Here is a 19,786-nt window from a genome sequence, read left to right as displayed (position 1 = left end):
GGATAGAGGGGAGAGGGTAGAGTAGGTGGGAGAGGGGAGGGAGGGAGGGAGGTAGAGGAGAGGATTGGGTGAAAGAGGAGGGAAGGGAGGAGAAGAGAGAAGGGATACAATGCCAACTTAAAGGGTAGGAAGTGGGAGTTAAATCTGTCCCCTCCCCCTCACTTTGGTAGTTAACTCAGCCTGCCTCCCCATCACTTTGGTAGTTAACTCAGCCTGCCTCCCCATCACTTTGGTAGTTAACTCAGCCTGCCTCCCCCTCACTTTGGTAGTTAACTCAGCCTGCCTCCCCATCACTTTGGTAGTTAACTCAGCCTGCCTCCCCATCACTTTGGTAGTTAACTCAGCCTGCCTCCCCCTCACTTTGGTAGTTAACTCAGCCTGCCTCCCCATCACTTTGGTAGTTAACTCAGCCTGCCTCCCCATCACTTTGGTAGTTAACTCAGCCTGCCCCCCTCCCCCTCACTTTGGTAGTTAACTCAGCCTGCCTCCCCCTCACTTTGGTAGTTAACTCAGCCTGCCTCCCCCTCACTTTGGTAGTTAACTCAGCCTGCCTCCCCCTCACTTTGGTAGTTAACTCAGCCTGCCCCCCTCCCCATCACTTTGGTAGTTAACTCAGCCTGCCCCCCTCCCCCTCACTTTGGTAGTTAACTCAGCCTGCCTCCCCATCACTTTGGTAGTTAACTCAGCCTGCCTCCCCCTCACTTTGGTAGTTAACTCAGCCTGCCTCCCCCTCACTTTGGTAGTTAATTCAGCCTGCCTCCCCCTCACTTTGGTAGCTAACTCAGCCTGTCTCCCCCTCACTTTGGTAGTTAACTCAGCCTGCCTCCCCATCACTTTGGTAGTTAACTCAGCCTGCCTCCCCATCACTTTGGTAGTTAACTCAGCCTGCCTCCCCCTCACTTTGGTAGTTAACTCAGCCTGCCTCCCCATCACTTTGGTAGTTAACTCAGCCTGCCTCCCCATCACTTTGGTAGTTAACTCAGCCTGCCTCCCCCTCACTTTGGTAGTTAACTCAGCCTGCCTCCACCTCACTTTGGTAGTTAACTCAGCCTGCCTCCCCTCACTTTGGTAGTTAACTCAGCCTGCCTCCCCTCACTTTGGTAGTTAACTCAGCCTGCCTCCCCTCACTTTGGTAGTTAACTCAGCCTGCCTCCCCTCACTTTGGTAGTTAACTCAGCCTGCCTCCCCATCACTTTGGTAGTTAACTCAGCCTGCCTCCCCCTCACTTTGGTAGTTAACTCAGCCTGCCTCCCCATCACTTTGGTAGTTAACTCAGCCTGCCTCCCCCTCACTTTGGTAGTTAACTCAGCCTGCCTCCCCCTCACTTTGGTAGTTAACTCAGCCTGCCTCCCCATCACTTTGGTAGTTAACTCAGCCTGCCTCTCCCTCACTTTGGTAGTTAACTCAGCCTGTCTCCCACTCACTTTGGTAGTTAACTCAGCCTGCCTCTCCCTCACTTTGGTAGTTAACTCAGCCTGCCTCCCCCTCACTTTGGTAGTTAACTCAGCCTGCCTCCCCTCACTTTGGTAGTTAACTCAGCCTGCCTCCCCCTCACTTTGGTAGTTAACTCAGCCTGCCTCCCCCTCACTTTGGTAGTTAACTCAGCCTGCCTCCCCCTCACTTTGGTAGTTAACTCAGCCTGCCTCCACATCACTTTGGTAGTTAACTCAGCCTGCCTCCCCCTCACTTTGGTAGTTAACTCAGCCTGCCTCCCCCTCACTTTGGTAGTTAACTCAGCCTGTCTCCACATCACTTTGGTAGCTAACTCAGCCTGCCTCCACATCACTTTGGTAGCTAACTCAGCCTGCCTCCCCCTCACTTTGGTAGTTAACTCAGCCTGCCTCCCCCTCACTTTGGTAGTTAACTCAGCCTGCCTCCCCTCACTTTGGTAGTTAACTCAGCCTGCCTCCCCATCACTTTGGTAGTTAACTCAGCCTGCCTCCCCCTCACTTTGGTAGTTAACTCAGCCTGCCTCCCCCTCACTTTGGTAGTTAACTCAGCCTGCCTCCCCCTCACTTTGGTAGTTAACTCAGCCTGCCTCCCCTCACTTTGGTAGTTAACTCAGCCTGCCTCCCCCTCACTTTGGTAGTTAACTCAGCCTGCCTCCCCCTCACTTTGGTAGTTAACTCAGCCTGCCTCCCCCTCACTTTGGTAGTTAACTCAGCCTGTCTCCACATCACTTTCGTAGTTAACTCAGCCTGTGTTCGTTATAGAGACCTGGGTTTCAGTACCTGTGTTCATTATAGAGACCATGGTTTCAGTACCTGTGTTCGTTATAGAGACCTGGGTTTCAGTACCTGTGTTCGTTATAGAGACCATGGTTTCAGTACCTGTGTTCGTTATAGAGACCAGGGTTTCAGTACCTGTGTTCGTTATAGAGACCATGGTTTCAGTACCTGTGTTCGTTATAGAGACCAGGGTTTCAGTACCTGTGTTCGTTATAGAACCCAGGGTTTCAGTACTTGTGTTCGTTATAGAGACCATGGTTTCAGTACCTGTGTTTGTTATAGAGACCAGGGTTTCAGTACCTGTGTTCGTTATAGAGACCAGGGTTTCAGTACCTGTGTTCGTTATAGAGACCAGGGTTTCAGTACCTGTGTTCATTATAGAGACCAGAGTTTCAGTACCTGTGTTCGTTATAGAGGCCAGGGTTTCAGTACCTGTGTTCGTTATAGAGACCAGGGTTTCAGTACCTGTGTTCGTTATAGAGACCAGGGTTTCAGTACCTGTGTTCGTTATAGACCCAGTAGATGAAGCTGTGGATATATTACTCTGTTCCGTGTGTGTGTGTGTGTGTATGTGTGTGTGTGTGTGTGTGTGTAGATCCCAGTGCTAGCCGGTCCTCCTCAGAGGAGAGGATCAACCATGAAACATCGGATCTAGAGAGAAGACTCAGCATGATGTCTCACAGCAGTAGACAGAGCACTACAGGTAATCAATCAATACCGCAATCCACCAATCAATAATCCCAGTTTTCAGTTCATCTCCTGACTGTATTTGAACCATCAATAAACGGCGTAGTTCACCGTTTTATCAATCAATCAATTCACTTAAATCATTTGACCTTTACTCAATTGACCTTTTGATCAATCAATCAGTCAGCTAATCAATAATGTCTTCCCCAGCCTCCACCTCCAGTTACAGCACCTCCGTTGCCGGGGACGACCGCAGCAGTATCTCTTCCTCTTCCTCCAGCCAATCAGACGCCAGCTACGGAAGCCACTTCCCTTTATGGCCAGAGCCAAAACGCCCCACTTCCTCAACCGAGACCCTGTCGGCACCTCCCACTGCGAAGTCCTCGACCAATCTGGACGAGGATCTCTATAACGCTGTCATGAACCGCACTCCTTTCAAACCGCCTTCCCACCTTCGCAGTCTCCACGACAGCGGGCGCCAAAGCTCGTTGGACAGCGGGATAGGCGTCGCCACGGCCAGCAGCCAATCGTCTTACTCTGGGAGCTTCTCTTCCTGTACGGGCAGCCTGGACACAGCCAGTCAAGGAGGAGGGGAGGAGTTTGGGTCTGTCCTTAGTCTACCTCCCCCTCTTCTCTCTCTGCATCCTCTTTCTCTACCTCCCTCTCTACCTCTTCTTCCTCCACCCAGTCTACCTCCTCCACCTCCTCCTCTGTCCTTAAGGACCCCTGAGCCCGGCCCTCTCTCCCCCCCTACTCCCGGCTCCTGCCTCCCGTCTTGCTCCTCCTCCTCCAGGACTAGTGGTTGTAGCTCTGGCGCCCCCTGGTGTCAGAGTGAGGAGTACCAGGCACCCAACCTTCTCAGACTACAGTATGACAGCCCCAGGAACCTCCTGCACACCCTGGCCTTCAAGGATCCTCCACCCCAGGGAGGAGCACCCGAACTGGGCAGGGACAGGCGGCTCGGTGGGGATGGAGATCAAGGACAGATCCAGGGGCACGAGTGTCCTTCCCTTCCTTCCATACCCACTGAGGACTCTCTCCAGTGGGTAGAGACCCCGAGGCAGGCCCCCGTAGAAAGGCCCCTGTCCTGGAGCAGTGAGAGAGCGCCCCCTGTGGACAGTGGTGATCGGTGCAGCATCGTGTCCGCTCGGCTCACACCCAGACCTCTGCTGTTACCTGGCTGTCCAGTGTGTGGAGGAACTCAGGTAATACAACTCTGGACACCTAATAGTTATTAGTACTAATGGATTCCTAGGCTTAATTTGTCTGACTGTTAATTTATTCCGTGTTTTATTCATTTTTAATTTAACAAGGCAAGTCGGTTAATTTTAGTCGGTTTATTTTAACAAGGCAAGTCGGTTAAGAACAAATTCTTATTTACAATGACGGCCTGCCGGGGAACGGTGGGTTTAATTGCCTTGTTCAGACTTTCTAACCACTAGGCTACCTGCCGCCCCTCTGTGTGTGTGTGTCCGTGTCTGTGTGTGTGTGTGTGTCATCTCATCACTGTTTCCCATACAGCCAGTCCATGCAAACGCCTGCTGTCCCTGTCATCACAATCCCACAACGAGCCATCTGCTTATTTGGCTCATTCGAGTCGCTGTACACTAACACAGTACCAGCCCAAAGCACTCAAATGAGACTAATACATTGTTGGCAGTCCAGATACATACACACCTGTTACTCGTGTTACATGATGACGATGAGGCCTGATAAACTGGAGTTAAACAGGCTGTTGCTCAGCAGTGTTTAAGGCTTGTTTTAACTAGCGTAGCACAGTGTTATGTTTAACTAGCGTAGCACAGTGTTATGTTGTTTAACTAGCGTAGCACAGTGTTATGTTGTTTAACTAGCGTAGCACAGTGTTATGTTTAACTAGCGTAGCACAGTGTTATGTTTAATTAGCGTAGCACAGTATTATGTTTAACTAGCGTAGCACAGTGTTATGTTGTTTAACTAGCGTAGCACAGTGTTATGTTGTTTAACTAGCGTAGCACAGTGTTATGTTTAACTAGCGTAGCACAGTGTTATGTTTAATTAGCGTAGCACAGTATTATGTTTTAACTAGCGTAGCACAGTGTTATGTTTAACTAGCGTAGCACAGTGTTATGATGTTTAACTAGCGTAGCACAGTGTTATGTTGTTTAACTAGCGTAGCACAGTGTTATGTTGTTTAATTAGCGTAGCACAGTGTTATGTTTAACTAGCGTAGCACAGTGTTATGTTGTTTAACTAGCGTAGCACAGTGTTATGTTGTTTAACTAGCGTAGCACAGTGTTATGTTGTTTAACTAGCGTAGCACAGTGTTATGATGTTTAACTAGCGTAGCACAGTGTTATGTTTAACTAGCGTAGCACAGTGTTATGTTGTTTAATTAGCGTAGCACAGTGTTATGTTGTTTAATTAGCGTAGCACAGTGTTATGTTTAACTAGCGTAGCACAGTGTTATGTTGTTTAACTAGCGTAGCACAGTGTTATGATGTTTAATTAGCGTAGCACAGTGTTATGTTGTTTAATTAGCGTAGCACAGTGTTATGTTGTTTTAACTAGCGTAGCACAGTGTTATGTTGTTTTAACTAGCGTAGCACAGTGTTATGTTGTTTAACTAGCGTAGCACAGTGTTATGCTGTTTAGTTAGCGTAGCACAGTGTTATGCTGTTTAACTAGCGTAGCACAGTGTTATGTTGTTTAACTAGCGTAGCACAGTGTTATGTTGTTTAGTTAGCGTAGCACAGTGTTATGTTGTTTAGTTAGCGTAGCACAGTGTTATGTTGTTTAACTAGCGTAGCACAGTGTTATGTTGTTTAACTAGCGTAGCACAGTGTTATGTTGTTTAACTAGCGTAGCACAGTGTTATGTTGTTGAATTAGCGTAGCACAGTGTTATGTTGTTTAATTAGCGTAGCACAGTGTTATGTTGTTTAGTTAGCGTAGCACAGTGTTATGTTGTTTAACTAGCGTAGCACAGTGTTATGTTGTTTAACTAGCGTAGCACAGTGTTATGTTGTTTAACTAGCGTAGCACAGTGTTATGTTGTTTAATTAGCGTAGCACAGTGTTATGTTGTTTAACTAGCGTAGCACAGTGTTATGTTGTTTAATTAGCGTAGCACAGTGTTATGTTGTTTAATTAGCGTAGCACAGTGTTATGTTGTTTAATTAGCGTAGCACAGTGTTATGTTGTTTAACTAGCGTAGCACAGTGTTATGTTGTTTAATTAGCGTAGCACAGTGTTATGTTGTTTAGTTAGCGTAGCACAGTGTTATGTTGTTTAACTAGCGTAGCACAGTGTTATGTTGTTTAATTAGCGTAGCACAGTGTTATGTTGTTTAGTTAGCGTAGCACAGTGTTATGTTGTTTGATTAGCGTAGCACAGTGTTATGTTGTTTAACTAGAGTAGCACAGTGTTATGATGTTTAACTAGCGTAGCACAGTGTTATGTTGTTTAACTAGTGTAGCACAGTGTTATGTTGTTTAACTAGCGTAGCACAGTGAAATGTTTAACTAGCGTAGCACAGTGTTATGTTTAACTAGCGTAGCACAGTGATATGTTTAACTAGCGTAGCACAGTGATATGTTTAACTAGCGTAGCACAGTGTTATGATGTTTAACTAGCGTAGCACAGTGAAATGTTTAACTAGCGTAGCACAGTGATATGTTTAACTAGCATAGCACAGTGATATGTTTAACTAGCATAGCACAGTGTTATGCTTAACTAGCGTAGCACAGTGTTATGTTGTTTAACTAGTGTAGCACAGTGTTATGTTTAACTAGCGTAGCACAGTGCTTTGTTGTTTAATTAGCGTTGCACAGTGTTATGTTGTTTAATTAGCGTAGCGCAGTGATATGTTGTTTAACTAGCGTAGCGCAGTGTTATGTTGTTTAACTAGCGTAGCACAGTGAAATGTTTAACTAGCGTAGCACAGTGTTATGTTTAACTAGCGTAGCACAGTGTTATGATGTTTAACTAGCGTAGCACAGTGATATGATCTTTAACTAGCGTAGCACATTGTTATGTTTAACTAGCGTAGCACAGTGATATGATGTTTAACTAGCGTAGCACAGTGAAATGTTTAACTAGCGTAGCACAGTGATATTTTTAACTAGCATAGCACAGTGATATGTTTAACTAGCGTAGCACAGTGTTATGCTTAACTAGCGTAGCAGTGTTATGTTGTTTAACTAGTGTAGCACAGTGTTATGTTTAACTAGCGTAGCACAGTGCTTTGTTGTTTAATTAGCATTGCACAGTGTTATGTTGTTTAATTAGCGTAGCGCAGTGTTATGTTGTTTAATTAGCGTAGCGCAGTGATATGTTGTTTAACTAGCGTAGCGCAGTGTTATGTTGTTTAACTAGCGTAGCACAGTGTTATGATGTTTAACTAGCGTAGCACAGTGATATGTTTAACTAGCGTAGCACAGTGTTATGTTTAACTAGCGTAGCACAGTGTTATGTTGTTTAACTAGCGTAGCACAGTGTTATGTTGTTTAACTAGCGTAGCACAGTGTTATGTTTAACTAGCGTAGCACAGTGATATGTTGTTTAACTAGCATAGCACAGTGTTATGATCTTTAACTAGCGTAGCACAGTGTTATGTTTAACTAGCGTAGCACAGTGATATGATCTTTAACTAGCGTAGCACAGTGTTATGTTTAACTAGCGTAGCACAGTGATATGATCTTTAACTAGCGTAGCACATTGTTATGTTTAACTAGCGTAGCACAGTGATATGATCTTTAACTAGCGTAGCACAGTGATATGATCTTTAACTAGCGTAGCACAGTGATATGATCTTTAACTAGCGTAGCACAGTGATATGATGTTTAACTAGCGTAGCACAGTGTTATGTTGCTGTCACAGAAGTTTTTTCTAAAACATTCCATTTAAACTGTCAGGGATACCTCACAGAGCCACCGTCTGCACCCTTATTGCCAATGTGGGATATTTTGAATCCCAGATTCTCCCTTTTAAAAATCACTCAGACAGAATGAAGAGATTCAATGTTCCTGTCAATTAAATGGAACAAGTTGTTACCAGAAAGGAGTAGGGTCAAGGCCGGGGTCGGCCATTATCAACCTGAACTTTCAGCAAACACGGATCAAGTATTTGAAATGATTTCAAATAGTATTTGAACCCATGTCTGTTTACCACCATGGCTGTTGTTTAACCCCACCTCCCTCATCCGTTTCTCCACCCATCCAGAGTCATCATCCCTGTGTAGATCACAACTACATTACCCATGAGCAATGGTTCTCACCTAGAAAGAGACATGTTACGCAGGTAAGATGACCCGTTGTGACAACGATACTTTTATTTTTTTTTGCAAACTTTTAACTAATACCTATCATTTTTTTTACCAGGCAAGTGTAGCACAATAAGAACAAATTCTTATTTTCAATGACGGCCTAGGAACAGTGGGTTAACTGCCTTGTTCAGGGGCAGAAGGACAGATTTGTACCTTGTCAGCTCGGGGATTTGAACTTGCAACCTTTCGGTTACTAGTCCAATGCTCTAACCACTAGGCTACCCTGCCGCCCCCTGCTGACTACACCGGCCACACCCGTGTGCCATCGCTCGCCTGTTGAGTTTGTCCATCCACAGCAGAGACAATCAGGAAATGCAGGGTAGATATATCAAAACCAACTATACTAATTTGGGGACAGATCGAAACACCACATAAACATTCCATGGACATTTAGCTAGCTAGCTCGCTGTTGCTAGCTAATTTGTCCTGGGATATAAACATTCCATGGACATTTAGCTAGCTAGCTCACTGTTGCTAGCTAATTTGTCCTGGGATATACACAGTCCATGGACATTTAGCTAGCTAGCTCGCTGTTGCTAGCTAATTTGTCCTGGGATATAAACATTCCATGGACATTTAGCTAGCTAGCTCGCTGTTGCTAGCTAATTTGTCCTGGGATATAAACATTGTGTTGTTATTTGAACTGAAATGTCCTTTTTATTTTATAGACCTTTAATAGCTCTGTAGAATTTGGAGCCATTTTGAGTCACAGAAAATGGTGTGTTCTCTACTCAGGGAACAGGGGAAACCTACACTGAACACAAATATAGACGCAACATGCAACATATCTACTGAGTTACAGTTCATATTTGGAAATCAGCCCATTTAAATAAATAAATTAGAGCCTAATCTATAGATTTCACATGACTGGGCAGACGGATGTGGAGATCCTGGGCTAGTCTGACGTTGTGAGGCCGGTTGGACGTAATGTCAAATTGGAGACGGCTTATGGTAGAGAAGTTAACAGTGAATTCTTTGGCAACAGCTCGGGTAGACATTTCTGCAATCAGGATGTCAATTACTCCCTCAACTTGAGATATGTGTGGCATTGTATTGTGTGACAAAACTGCACATTTTAAAGTGGCCCTTTTATTGTCCCCCCAGCACAAGGTTCACCTGTGTAATGGATCATGCTGTATAATCAACTTCTTAACATGCTACACCTGTCAGGTGGATGGATTATCTTGGCGAAGGAGAAATGCTCACTAACAGGGATGTAAACAAATTTTTGCACAGAATTTGAGAGAAATAAGCTTTTTTGTTTGTATGGAACATTTCAGGGATTTTTTATTTCAGCTCATGAAACATGGGAACAACACTTTTCATGTTGCGTTTATATTTTTGTTCAGCGTAGTTATTTTCTAGTAATCTTTCCTAGTTGAGTCTTCTTCTGTGGATTCTATATGGTTGGAAATCAACTTCAAAGGTGTATTACTACAACCAACTGGACTGGAGTCTGTACCTCAGTTCATCTTCCAATCACCCACGTGGGTATATGCTCCTCTAAACCAATGAGGAGATGGGAGAGGCGGGACTTGCAGCGCGTCAGACGCAAGTTTTATATTAGCGTCAGGCTACGCAGCGAACGGTGCAATGAATGAATAACATGTATGTGTACGTTTATTTTACAACGCTCACGCATGCAACGCGAGAGGTGTAGTCAGCTTGGTGTAGTCAGTCTGTTAGTAGTTGTCCTTTATGGTTCAGTTGGTAGAGCTTGGTGTAGTCAGCTTGGTGTAGTCAGCTTGGTGTAGTCAGTATGTTAGTCGTTGGTGTAGTCAGCTTGGTGTAGTCAGTATGTTAGTCGTTGGTGTAGTCAGCTTGGTGTAGTCAGTATGTTAGTCATTGGTGTAGTCAGCTTGGTGTAGTCAGTATGTTAGTCGTTGGTGTAGTCAGTATGTTAGTCGTTGGTGTAGTCAGCTTGGTGTAGTCAGTATGTTAGTCATTGGTGTAGTCAGCTTGGTGTAGTCAGTATGTTAGTCAGCTTGGTGTAGTCAGTATGTTAGTCGTTGGTGTAGTCAGCTTGGTGTAGTCAGTATGTTAGTTGTTGGTGTAGTCAGCTTGGTGTAGTCAGTATGTTAGTCATTGGTGTAGTCAGCTTGGTGTAGTCAGTATGTTAGTCGTTGGTGTAGTCAGCTTGGTGTAGTCAGTATGTTAGTCGTTGGTGTAGTCAGCTTGGTGTAGTCAGTATGTTAGTCGTTGGTGTAGTCAGCTTGGTGTAGTCAGTATGTTAGTCGTTGGTGTAGTCAGTCTGTTAGTAGTTGTCCTTTATGGTTCAGTTGGTAGAGCTTGGTGTAGTCAGTATGTTAGTAGTTGTCCTGTATGGATCAGCTGGTAGAGCTTGGTGTAGTCAGTATGTTAGTAGTTGGTGTAGTCAGTTTGGTGTAGTCAGCTTGGTGTTGTCCTGTATGGTTCAGTTGGTAGAGCTTGGTGTAGTCAGCTTGTTGTTGTCCTGTATGGTTCAGTTGGTAGAGCTTGGTGTAGTTAGCTTGGTGTAGTCAGCTTGGTGTAGTCAGCATGTTAGTAGTTGTCCTGTATGGTTCAGTTGGTAGAGCTTGGTGTAGTTAGCTTGGTGTAGTCAGCATGTTAGTAGTTGTCCTGTATGGTTCAGTTGGTAGAGCTTGATGTAGTCAGCTTGGTGTGGGCAGCTTGGTGTAGTCAGCTTGGTGTAGTCAGTATGTTAGTAGTTGTCCTGTATGGTTCAGTTGGTAGAGCTTGGTGTAGTCAGTATGTTAGTAGTTGGTGTAGTCAGTTTGATGTGGTCAGCTTGGTGTAGTCAGTATGTTAGTAGTTGTCCTGTATGGTTCAGTTGGTAGAGCTTGATGTAGTCAGCTTGGTGTAGTCAGCTTGGTGTAGTCAGTATGTTAGTAGTTGTCCTGTATGGTTCAGTTGGTAGAGCTTGGTGTAGTCAGCTTGGTGTAGTCAGTATGTTAGTAGTTGGTGTGGTCAGCTTGGTGTAGTCAGTATGTTAGTAGTTGTCTTGTATGGATCAGGTGTAGTCAGCTTGGTGTAGTCAGTGTGTTAATAGTTATCCTGTATGGATCAGTTTGTGTAGACCTTGCAACACCAGGGTTGTGGGTTCGATTCCCGGGGCCAGCCGTATGTAAAATATATCCAGCTGGTCTGTCAGTTGCTTTGAATAAAAGCTGCTGCTAAGTGGAGTTTATGAAAGGTTCCTCTTTCCTCTCTGCTGTGTGAAATATTTACCCACCATTTTAACCATATTAACGATCATTTATTGTTACAACAACAACAACAACAACAACAACATCTTACCATTTATTTCCTTGCCTTCTCTTTTCACATCTTTAATCTTCCCCAATGCGCCTCTGACCAAACAACTCCTCTGTGTCCCAAAACGCCACCTTACTCCCTATATATAGTTCCTATTGTCCTGGTTGGAAGTAGTGCACTTTATAGGGAATAGGGTTCCGTTTGGAACGGAGAACACAGTGTGTTCCCTCCTCCTGTCTGCGGAGCACTGAGAACTCATTAGATTAGCAGTCCTCACACCTCACCGTGTGTGTAATCGACTTGTCAAACTCTGTGTGCTTTCAATAGAAAACAACTGATAAAAGAAGAGCAATGCCGTGGGTTTTTAATAACCAAATCAGACAATCACCCGAAGAAAACCTCTACTTAAAAGAGAGAAGAGGGGAGAGTGTGTTGTATTATAGTATAATGTATTATAGTATAATGTATTGTAGTATAATGTGCTGTAGTATAATGTATTGTAGTGTAATGTGTTGTAGGATAATGTATTGTAGTATAATGTAATGTATTGTATTGTAGTATAATGTGCTGTAGTATAAAGTAATATATTGTAGTATAATGTATTGTAGTATAATGTGCTGTAGTATAAAGTAATATATTGTAGTATAATGTATTGTAGTATAATGTGCTGTAGTATAATGTGTTGTAGTATAATGTAGTGTAATGTATTCTACTATAATGTATTGTATTGTAGTATAATGTAATGTATTGTAGTATAATGTATTGTAGTATAATGTAATGTATTGTAGTATAGTATAAAGTAATGTATTGTAGTGTAATGTATTGTAGTATAATGTGCTGTAGTATATTGTAGTATAATGTAATGTATTGTAGTATAATGTGCTGTAGTATAAAGTAATGTATTATAGTATAATGTACTGTAGTATAAAGTAATGTATTATAGTATAATGTACTGTAGTATAAAGTAATGTATTGTAGCATAATGTAATGCATTCTAGTATAATGTAATGTATTGTAGTATAATGTGTTGTAGTATAATGTAATGTATTGTAGTATAATGTGTTGTAGTATAAAGTAATGTATTGTAGCATAATGTAATGTATTATAGTATAATGTGCTGTAGTATAAAGTAATGTATTGTAGTATAATGTAATGTATTGTAGTATAATGTAATGTATTCTAGTATAATGTGTTGTAGTATAATGTGTTGTAGTATAATGTATTGTAGTATAATGTATTGTAGTATAATGTGTTGTAGTATAATGTATTGTAGTATATTGTATTGTAGTATAATGTAATGTGTTGTAGTATAATGTGCTGTAGTATAAAGTAATGTATTGTAGCATAATGTAATGCATTCTAGTATAATGTAATGTATTCTAGTATAATGTGTTGTAGTATAATGTATTGTAGTATATTGTATTGTAGTATAATGTAATGTATTGTAGTATAATGTATTGTAGTATATTGTATTGTAGGATAATGTAAAGTATAGTATAATGTATTGTAGTATAATGTGCTGTAGTATAATGTAGTGTAATGTATGGTAGTATAATGTATTGTATTATAATGTGTTGTAGTATAATGTATTGTAGGATACTGTCATGTATTGTTGTATAATGTATTGTATGGTAGTATAATCTATTCTAGTATAATGTGCTGTAGTATAATGTGTTGTAGTATAATGCATTGTATGGTAGAATAATGTATTGTACTGACTCTGTAATGTGTTGTATGGTAGTATAATGTATTCTAGTATAATGTGCTGTAGTATATTGTGCTGTAGGATAATGTAATGTGTTGTATTATAATGTGGTGTGGTATAATGTATTGTATTGTAGTTTAATGTATTGTAGAATAATATGTTGTAGTATAATGTATTGTAGTATAATGTATTATATTGTAGTATAATGTGTTGTAGTGTATTGTATTGTAGTTTAATGTATTTTAGTATAATGTAGTGTAATGTATTGTAGGATACTGTAATGTTTTGTTGTATAATGTATTGTATGGTAGTATAATCTATTCTAGTATAATGTGCTGTAGTATAATGTGTTGTGTATAATGCATTGTATTGTAGGATAATGTAATGTGTTGTATTATAATGTGTTGTGGTATAATGTATTGTATTGTAGGATAATGTAATGTGTTGTATTATAATGTGCTGTAGTATAATGTGTTGTAGTGTAATGTATTGTATTATAAGGTGTTGTAGAATAATGTGCTGAAGTATAATGTATTGTATGGTAGTATAATGTATTGTATTATAATGTGTTGTAGTATCCTACAATACAATGTAATGTGTTGTAGTATAATGTATTGTAGGATAATGTAATGTGTTGTAGTATAATGTATTGTAGTATAATGTATTTTATTGTCGTATAATGTATTGTACTGACTCTGTATAATGTGTTGTAGTATAATGTGCTGTAGTATAATGTATTGTAGTATAATGTTTTGTATCATAATGTGTTGTAGTATAATGTATTGTAGGATAATGTAATGTGTTGTAAGGTAGTATAATGTGTTGCAGTATAATGTATTCTAGTATCATGTGCTGTAGTATAATGTATTGTATTATAATGTGTTGTAGAATAATGTGCTGAAGTATAATGTATTGTAGGATAATGTATTGTATGGTAGTATAATGTATTGTATTATAATGTGTTGTAGTATAATGTATTGTAGTATAATGTGTTGTAGTATAATGTATTGTATTATAATGTGCTGTAGTATAATGTATTGCATGGTAATGTATTGTAGTAAAATGTATTGTACTGACTCTGTATAATGTATTGTAGGATAATGTGTTGTAGTATAATGTATTGTAGTACAATGTGCTGTAGTATAATGTATTGTAGTATAATGTGTTGTAGTATAATGTATTATAGTATAATGTGCTGAAGTATAATGTATTCTAGTATAATGTATTGTAGTATAATGTAATGTATTGTAGTGTAATGTATTGTAGTATAATGTGCTGTAGTATAAAGTACTGTATTGTAATGTATTGTAGTATAATGTAATGTATTGTAGTATAATGTGCTGTAGTATAAAGTAATGTATTGTAGTATAATGTGTTGTAGTATAATGTAATGTATTGTTGTATTATGTGTTGTAGTATAAAGTAATGTATTGTAGCATAATGTAATGTATTGTAGTATAATGTGCTGTAGTATAAAGTAATGTATTGTAGTATATTGTAATGTATTGTAGTATAATGTGCTGTAGTATAAAGTAATGTATTGTAGCATAATGTAATGTATTCTAGTGTAATGTGTTGTAGTATAATGTGTTGTAGTATAATGTATTGTAGTATATTGTATTGTAGTATAATGTATCGTAGTATAATGTATTGTAGTATATTGTATTGTAGGATAATGTAAAGTATAGTATAATGTATTGTAGTATAATGTGCTGTAGTATAATGTAGTGTAATGTAATGTATGGTAGTATAATGTATTGTATTATAATGTGTTGTAGTATAATGTATTGTAGGATAATGTAAAGTATAGTATAATGTATTGTAGTATAATGTGCTGTAGTATAATGTAGTGTAATGTAATGTATGGTAGTATAATGTATTGTAGGATAATGTAATGTGTTGTAGTATAATGTATTGTGTTGTAGTATAATGTATTATAGTATAATGTATTGTATTGTAGGATACTGTCATGTATTGTTGTATAATGTATTGTATGGTAGTATAATCTATTCTAGTATAATGTGCTGTAGTATAATGTGCTGTAGTATAATGTGTTGTGGTATAATGTATTGTGTTGTAGGATAATGCAATGTGTTGTGGTATAATGTATTGTAGGATAATGTAATGTGTTGTATTATAATGGGTTGTGGTATAATGTATTGTATTGTAGTTTAATGTATCGTAGTATAATGTATTGAATTGTAGTATAATGTGTTGTAGTATAATGTATTATATTGTAGTTTAATGTATTGTAGTGTAATGTATTGTAGTATAATGTATTGTAATGTGTTGTAGTATAATGTATTGTAGTATAAAGTAATGTATTGTAGTGTAATGTATTGTAGTATAATGTGCTGTAGTATAAAGTACTGTATTGTAATGTATTGTAGTATAATGTAATGTATTGTAGTATAATGTGCTGTAGTATAAAGTAATGTATTGTAGTATAATGTACTGTAGTATAAAGTAATGTATTGTAGCATAATGTAATGCATTCTAGTATAATGTGTTGTAGTATAATGTAATGTATTGTAGTATAATGTGTTGTAGTATAAAGTAATGTATTGTAGCATAATGTAATGTATTGTAGTATAATGTGCTGTAGTATAAAGTAATGTATTGTAGTATAATGTAATGTATTGTAGTATAATGTGCTGTAGTATAAAGTAATGTATTGTAGCATAATGTAATGTATTCTAGTATAATGTGTTGTAGTATAATGTGTTGTAGTATATTGTATTGTAGTATATTGTATTGTAGTATAATGTAATGTATTGTAGTATAATGTATTGTAGTATATTGTATTGTAGGATAATGTAAATTATAGTATAATGTATTGTAGTATAATGTGCTGTAGTATAATATAGTGTAATGTAATGTATGGTAGTATAATGTATTGTGGTATAATGTATTGTGTTGTAGGATAATGCAATGTGTTGTATTAAAATGTGTTGTGGTATAATGTATTGTAGGATAATGTAATGTGTTGTATTATAATGTGTTGTGGTATAATGTATTGTATTGTAGTTTAATGTATTGTAGTATAATGTGTTGAATTGTAGTATAATATATTGTAGTATAATGTATTGAATTGTAGTATAATGTGTTGTAGTATAATGTATTATATTGTAGTTTAATGTATTGTAGTGTAATGTATTGTAGTATAATCTATTGTATTGTAGTATAATGTGCTGTAGTATAATGTATTGTAGTGTAATGTATTGTAGTATAATGTGTTGTATGCTAGTATAATCTATTCTAGTATAATGTGCTGTAGTATAATGTGTTGTGTTGTAGGATAATGTAATGTATTGTAGTATAATGTATTGTATGGTAGTATAATGTATTGTATTATAATGTGTTGTAGTATAATGTATTGTAGGATAATGTAATGTGTTGTAGTATAATGTATTGTATGGTAGTATAATGTATTGTATTATAATGTGCTGTAGTATAATGTATTGTATTGTTGTATAATGTATTGTATGGTAGTGTAATCTATTCTAGTATAATGTGCTGTAGTATAATGTATTGTAGGATAAAGTAATGTGTTGTAGTATAATGTATTGTATGGTAGTATAATGTATTGTATTATAATGTGCTGTAGGATAATGTAATGTATTGTAGTATAATGTATTGAATTGTAGAATAATGTATTGTACTGACTCTGTAATGTGTTGTATGGTAGTGTAATCTATTCTAGTATAATGTGCTGTAGTATAATGTATTGTAGGATAATGTAATGTGTTGTATTATAATGTGGTGTGGTATAATGTATTGTATTGTAGTTTAATGTATTGTAGAATAATATGTTGAATTGTAGTATAATATATTGTAGTATAATGTATTGTATTGTAGTATAATCTATTTTATTGTAGTATAATGTATTGTAGTATAATGTATTGTAGTATAATGTGTTGTAGTGTATTGTATTGTAGTTTAATGTATTTTAGTATAATGTATTGTATTATAATGTGTTGTAGTATAATGTAGTGTAATGTATTGTAGGATACTGTAATGTTTTGTTGTATGGTAGTATAATCTATTCTAGTATAATGTAGTGTATTATAATGTGTTGTAGTATAATGTATTGTATGTTAGTATAATGTATTGTATTATAATGTGCTGTAGTATAATGTATTGTAGGATAATCTAATGTATTGTAGTATAATGTATTGTACTGACTCTGTATAATGTATTCTAGTATAATGTGCTGTAGTATAATGTATTGTATTGTAGGATACTGTAATGTATTGTTGTATAATGTATTGTATGGTAGTATAATCTATTTGAGTATAATGTGCTGTAGTGTAATGTGTTGTGTATAATGTTTTGTATTGTAGGATAATGTAATGTGTTGTATTATAATGTGGTGTGGTATAATGTATTGTATTGTAGTTTAATGTATTGTAGTATAATATGTTGAATTGTAGTATAATGTATTGTATTGTAGTTTAATGTATTGTAGTGTAATGTATTGTAGTATAATCTATTTTATTGTAGTATAATGTATTGTAGTATAATGTATTGTAGTGTATTGTATTGTAGTTTAATGCATTTTAGTATAATGTATTGTATTATAATGTGTTGTAGTATAATGTAGTGTAATGTATTGTAGGATACTGTAATGTTTTGTTGTATAATGTATTGTATGGTAGTATAATCTATTCTAGTATAATGTGCTGTAGTATAATGTGTTGTGTATAATGCATTGTATTGTAGGATAATGTAATGTATTGTAGTATAATGTATTGTATGGTAGTATAATGTATTGTATTATAATGTGTTGTAGTATAATGTATTGTATGTTAGTATAATGTATTGTATTATAATGTGCTGTAGTATAATGTATTGTAGGATAATGTAATGTATTGTAGTATAATGTATTGTATTGTAGTATAATGTATTGTACTGACTCTGTATAATGTATTGTAGTATATTGTATTGTAGTATAATGTATTGTACTGACTCTGTATAATGTATTCTAGTATAATGTGCTGTAGTATAATGTATTGTATTGTAGGATACTGTAATGTATTTTTGTATAATGTATTGTATGGTAGTATAATCTATTTGAGTATAATGTGCTGTAGTGTAATGTGTTGTGGTATAATGTATTGTATTGTAGGATAATGTAATGTGTTGTATTATAATGTGCTGTAGTATAATGTATTGTAGGATAATGTGTTGTAGTGTAATGTATTGTATTGTAGTATAATGTATTGTATTGTAGGATAATGTAATGTATTGTTAGGTAGTATAATGTATTGTATTATAAGGTGTTGTAGAATAATGTGCTGAAGTATAATGTATTGTAGGATAATGTATTGTAGTATCATGTATTGTATGGTAGTATAATGTATTGCATTATAATGTGTTGTAGTATAATGTATTGTAGTATCCTACAATACAATGTAATGTGTTGTAGTATAATGTATTGTAGGATAATGTAATGTGTTGTAGTATAATGTATTGTACTGACTCTGTATAATGTGTTGTAGTATAATGTATTGTAGTACAATGTGCTGTAGTATAATGTATTCTAGTATAATGTATTGTAGTATAATGTAATGTATTGTAGTATAAAGAAATGTATTGTAGTGTAATGTATTGTAGTATAATGTGCTATAATGTAATGTATTGTAGTATAATGTGCTGTAGAATAAAGTAATGTAAAGTGGCTGTTCCACTGGATGTCATAAGGTGAATTCACCAATTTGTAAGTCGCTCTGGATAAGAGCGTCTGCCAAATGACTTAAATGTAAATGTAATGTAATGTATTGTAGTATAATGTAATGTATTGTAGTATAATGTGCTGTAGTATAAAGTAATGTATTGTAGTATAATGTAATATATTGTAGTGTAATGTATTGTAGTATAGTATAATGTAATGTGTTGTAGTATAATGTGCTGTAGTATAAAGTAATGTATTGTAGTATAATGTAATGTATTGTAGTATAATGTGCTGTAGTATAAAGTAATGTATTGTAGCATAATGTAATGCATTCTAGTATAATGTGTTGTAGTATAATGTATTGTAGTATAATGTAATGTATTGTAGTATAATGTATCGTAGTATAATGTATTGTAGTATATTGTATTGTAGGATAATGTAAAGTATAGTATAATGTAGTGTAATGTAATGTATGGTAGTATAATGTATTGTATTATAATGTGTTGTAGTATAATGTATTGTAGTATCCTACAATACAATGTAATGTGTTGTAGTATAATGTATTGTAGGATAATGTAATGTGTTGTAGTATAATGTATTGTAGGATAATGTATTTTATTGTCGTATAATGTATTGTAGTATAATGTATTTTATTGTCGTATAATGTATTGTACTGACTCTGTATAATGTGTTGTAGTATAATGTGCTGTAGTATAATGTGTTGTATTGTAGTATAATGTGTTGTAGTATAATGTATTGTAGTATAATGTGTTGTAGTATAATATATTGTATTGTAGTATAATGTTTTGTATTATAATGTATTGTAGGATAATGTGTTCTAGCATAATGTGTTGTATTATAATGTGTTATTGTAGAATAATGTATTGTATTATAATGTATTGTATTGTAGGATAATGTAATGTAGTGTACTGACTCTGTATAATGTGTTGTAGTA

General features: G+C 36.7%; 1 protein-coding gene across 1 annotated transcript in view; it reads left to right on the top strand.

The window, feature by feature from the left end:
- LOC135507186 (protein Dok-7-like) overlaps positions 1–19,786 on the top strand; it is a gene marked incomplete at its 5' end in the record, with an annotated part of 65,809 nt that overhangs the window by 31,004 nt on the left and 15,019 nt on the right. The window contains 3 exons of the mRNA XM_064926775.1: positions 2,824–2,931; positions 3,126–4,120; positions 8,116–8,193. Coding sequence (XP_064782847.1) covers positions 2,824–2,931; positions 3,126–4,120; positions 8,116–8,193 — 1,181 coding nt within the window. The remainder of the gene's footprint in view (positions 1–2,823; positions 2,932–3,125; positions 4,121–8,115; positions 8,194–19,786) is intronic.

Source organism: Oncorhynchus masou, chromosome 20, assembly GCF_036934945.1.
Source record: "Oncorhynchus masou masou isolate Uvic2021 chromosome 20, UVic_Omas_1.1, whole genome shotgun sequence".
Classification (NCBI taxonomy): domain Eukaryota; kingdom Metazoa; phylum Chordata; class Actinopteri; order Salmoniformes; family Salmonidae; genus Oncorhynchus; species Oncorhynchus masou.
The sequence above is the reverse complement of the archived record's forward strand: the minus strand, read 5'-3'. Positions and strand labels throughout refer to the sequence as shown.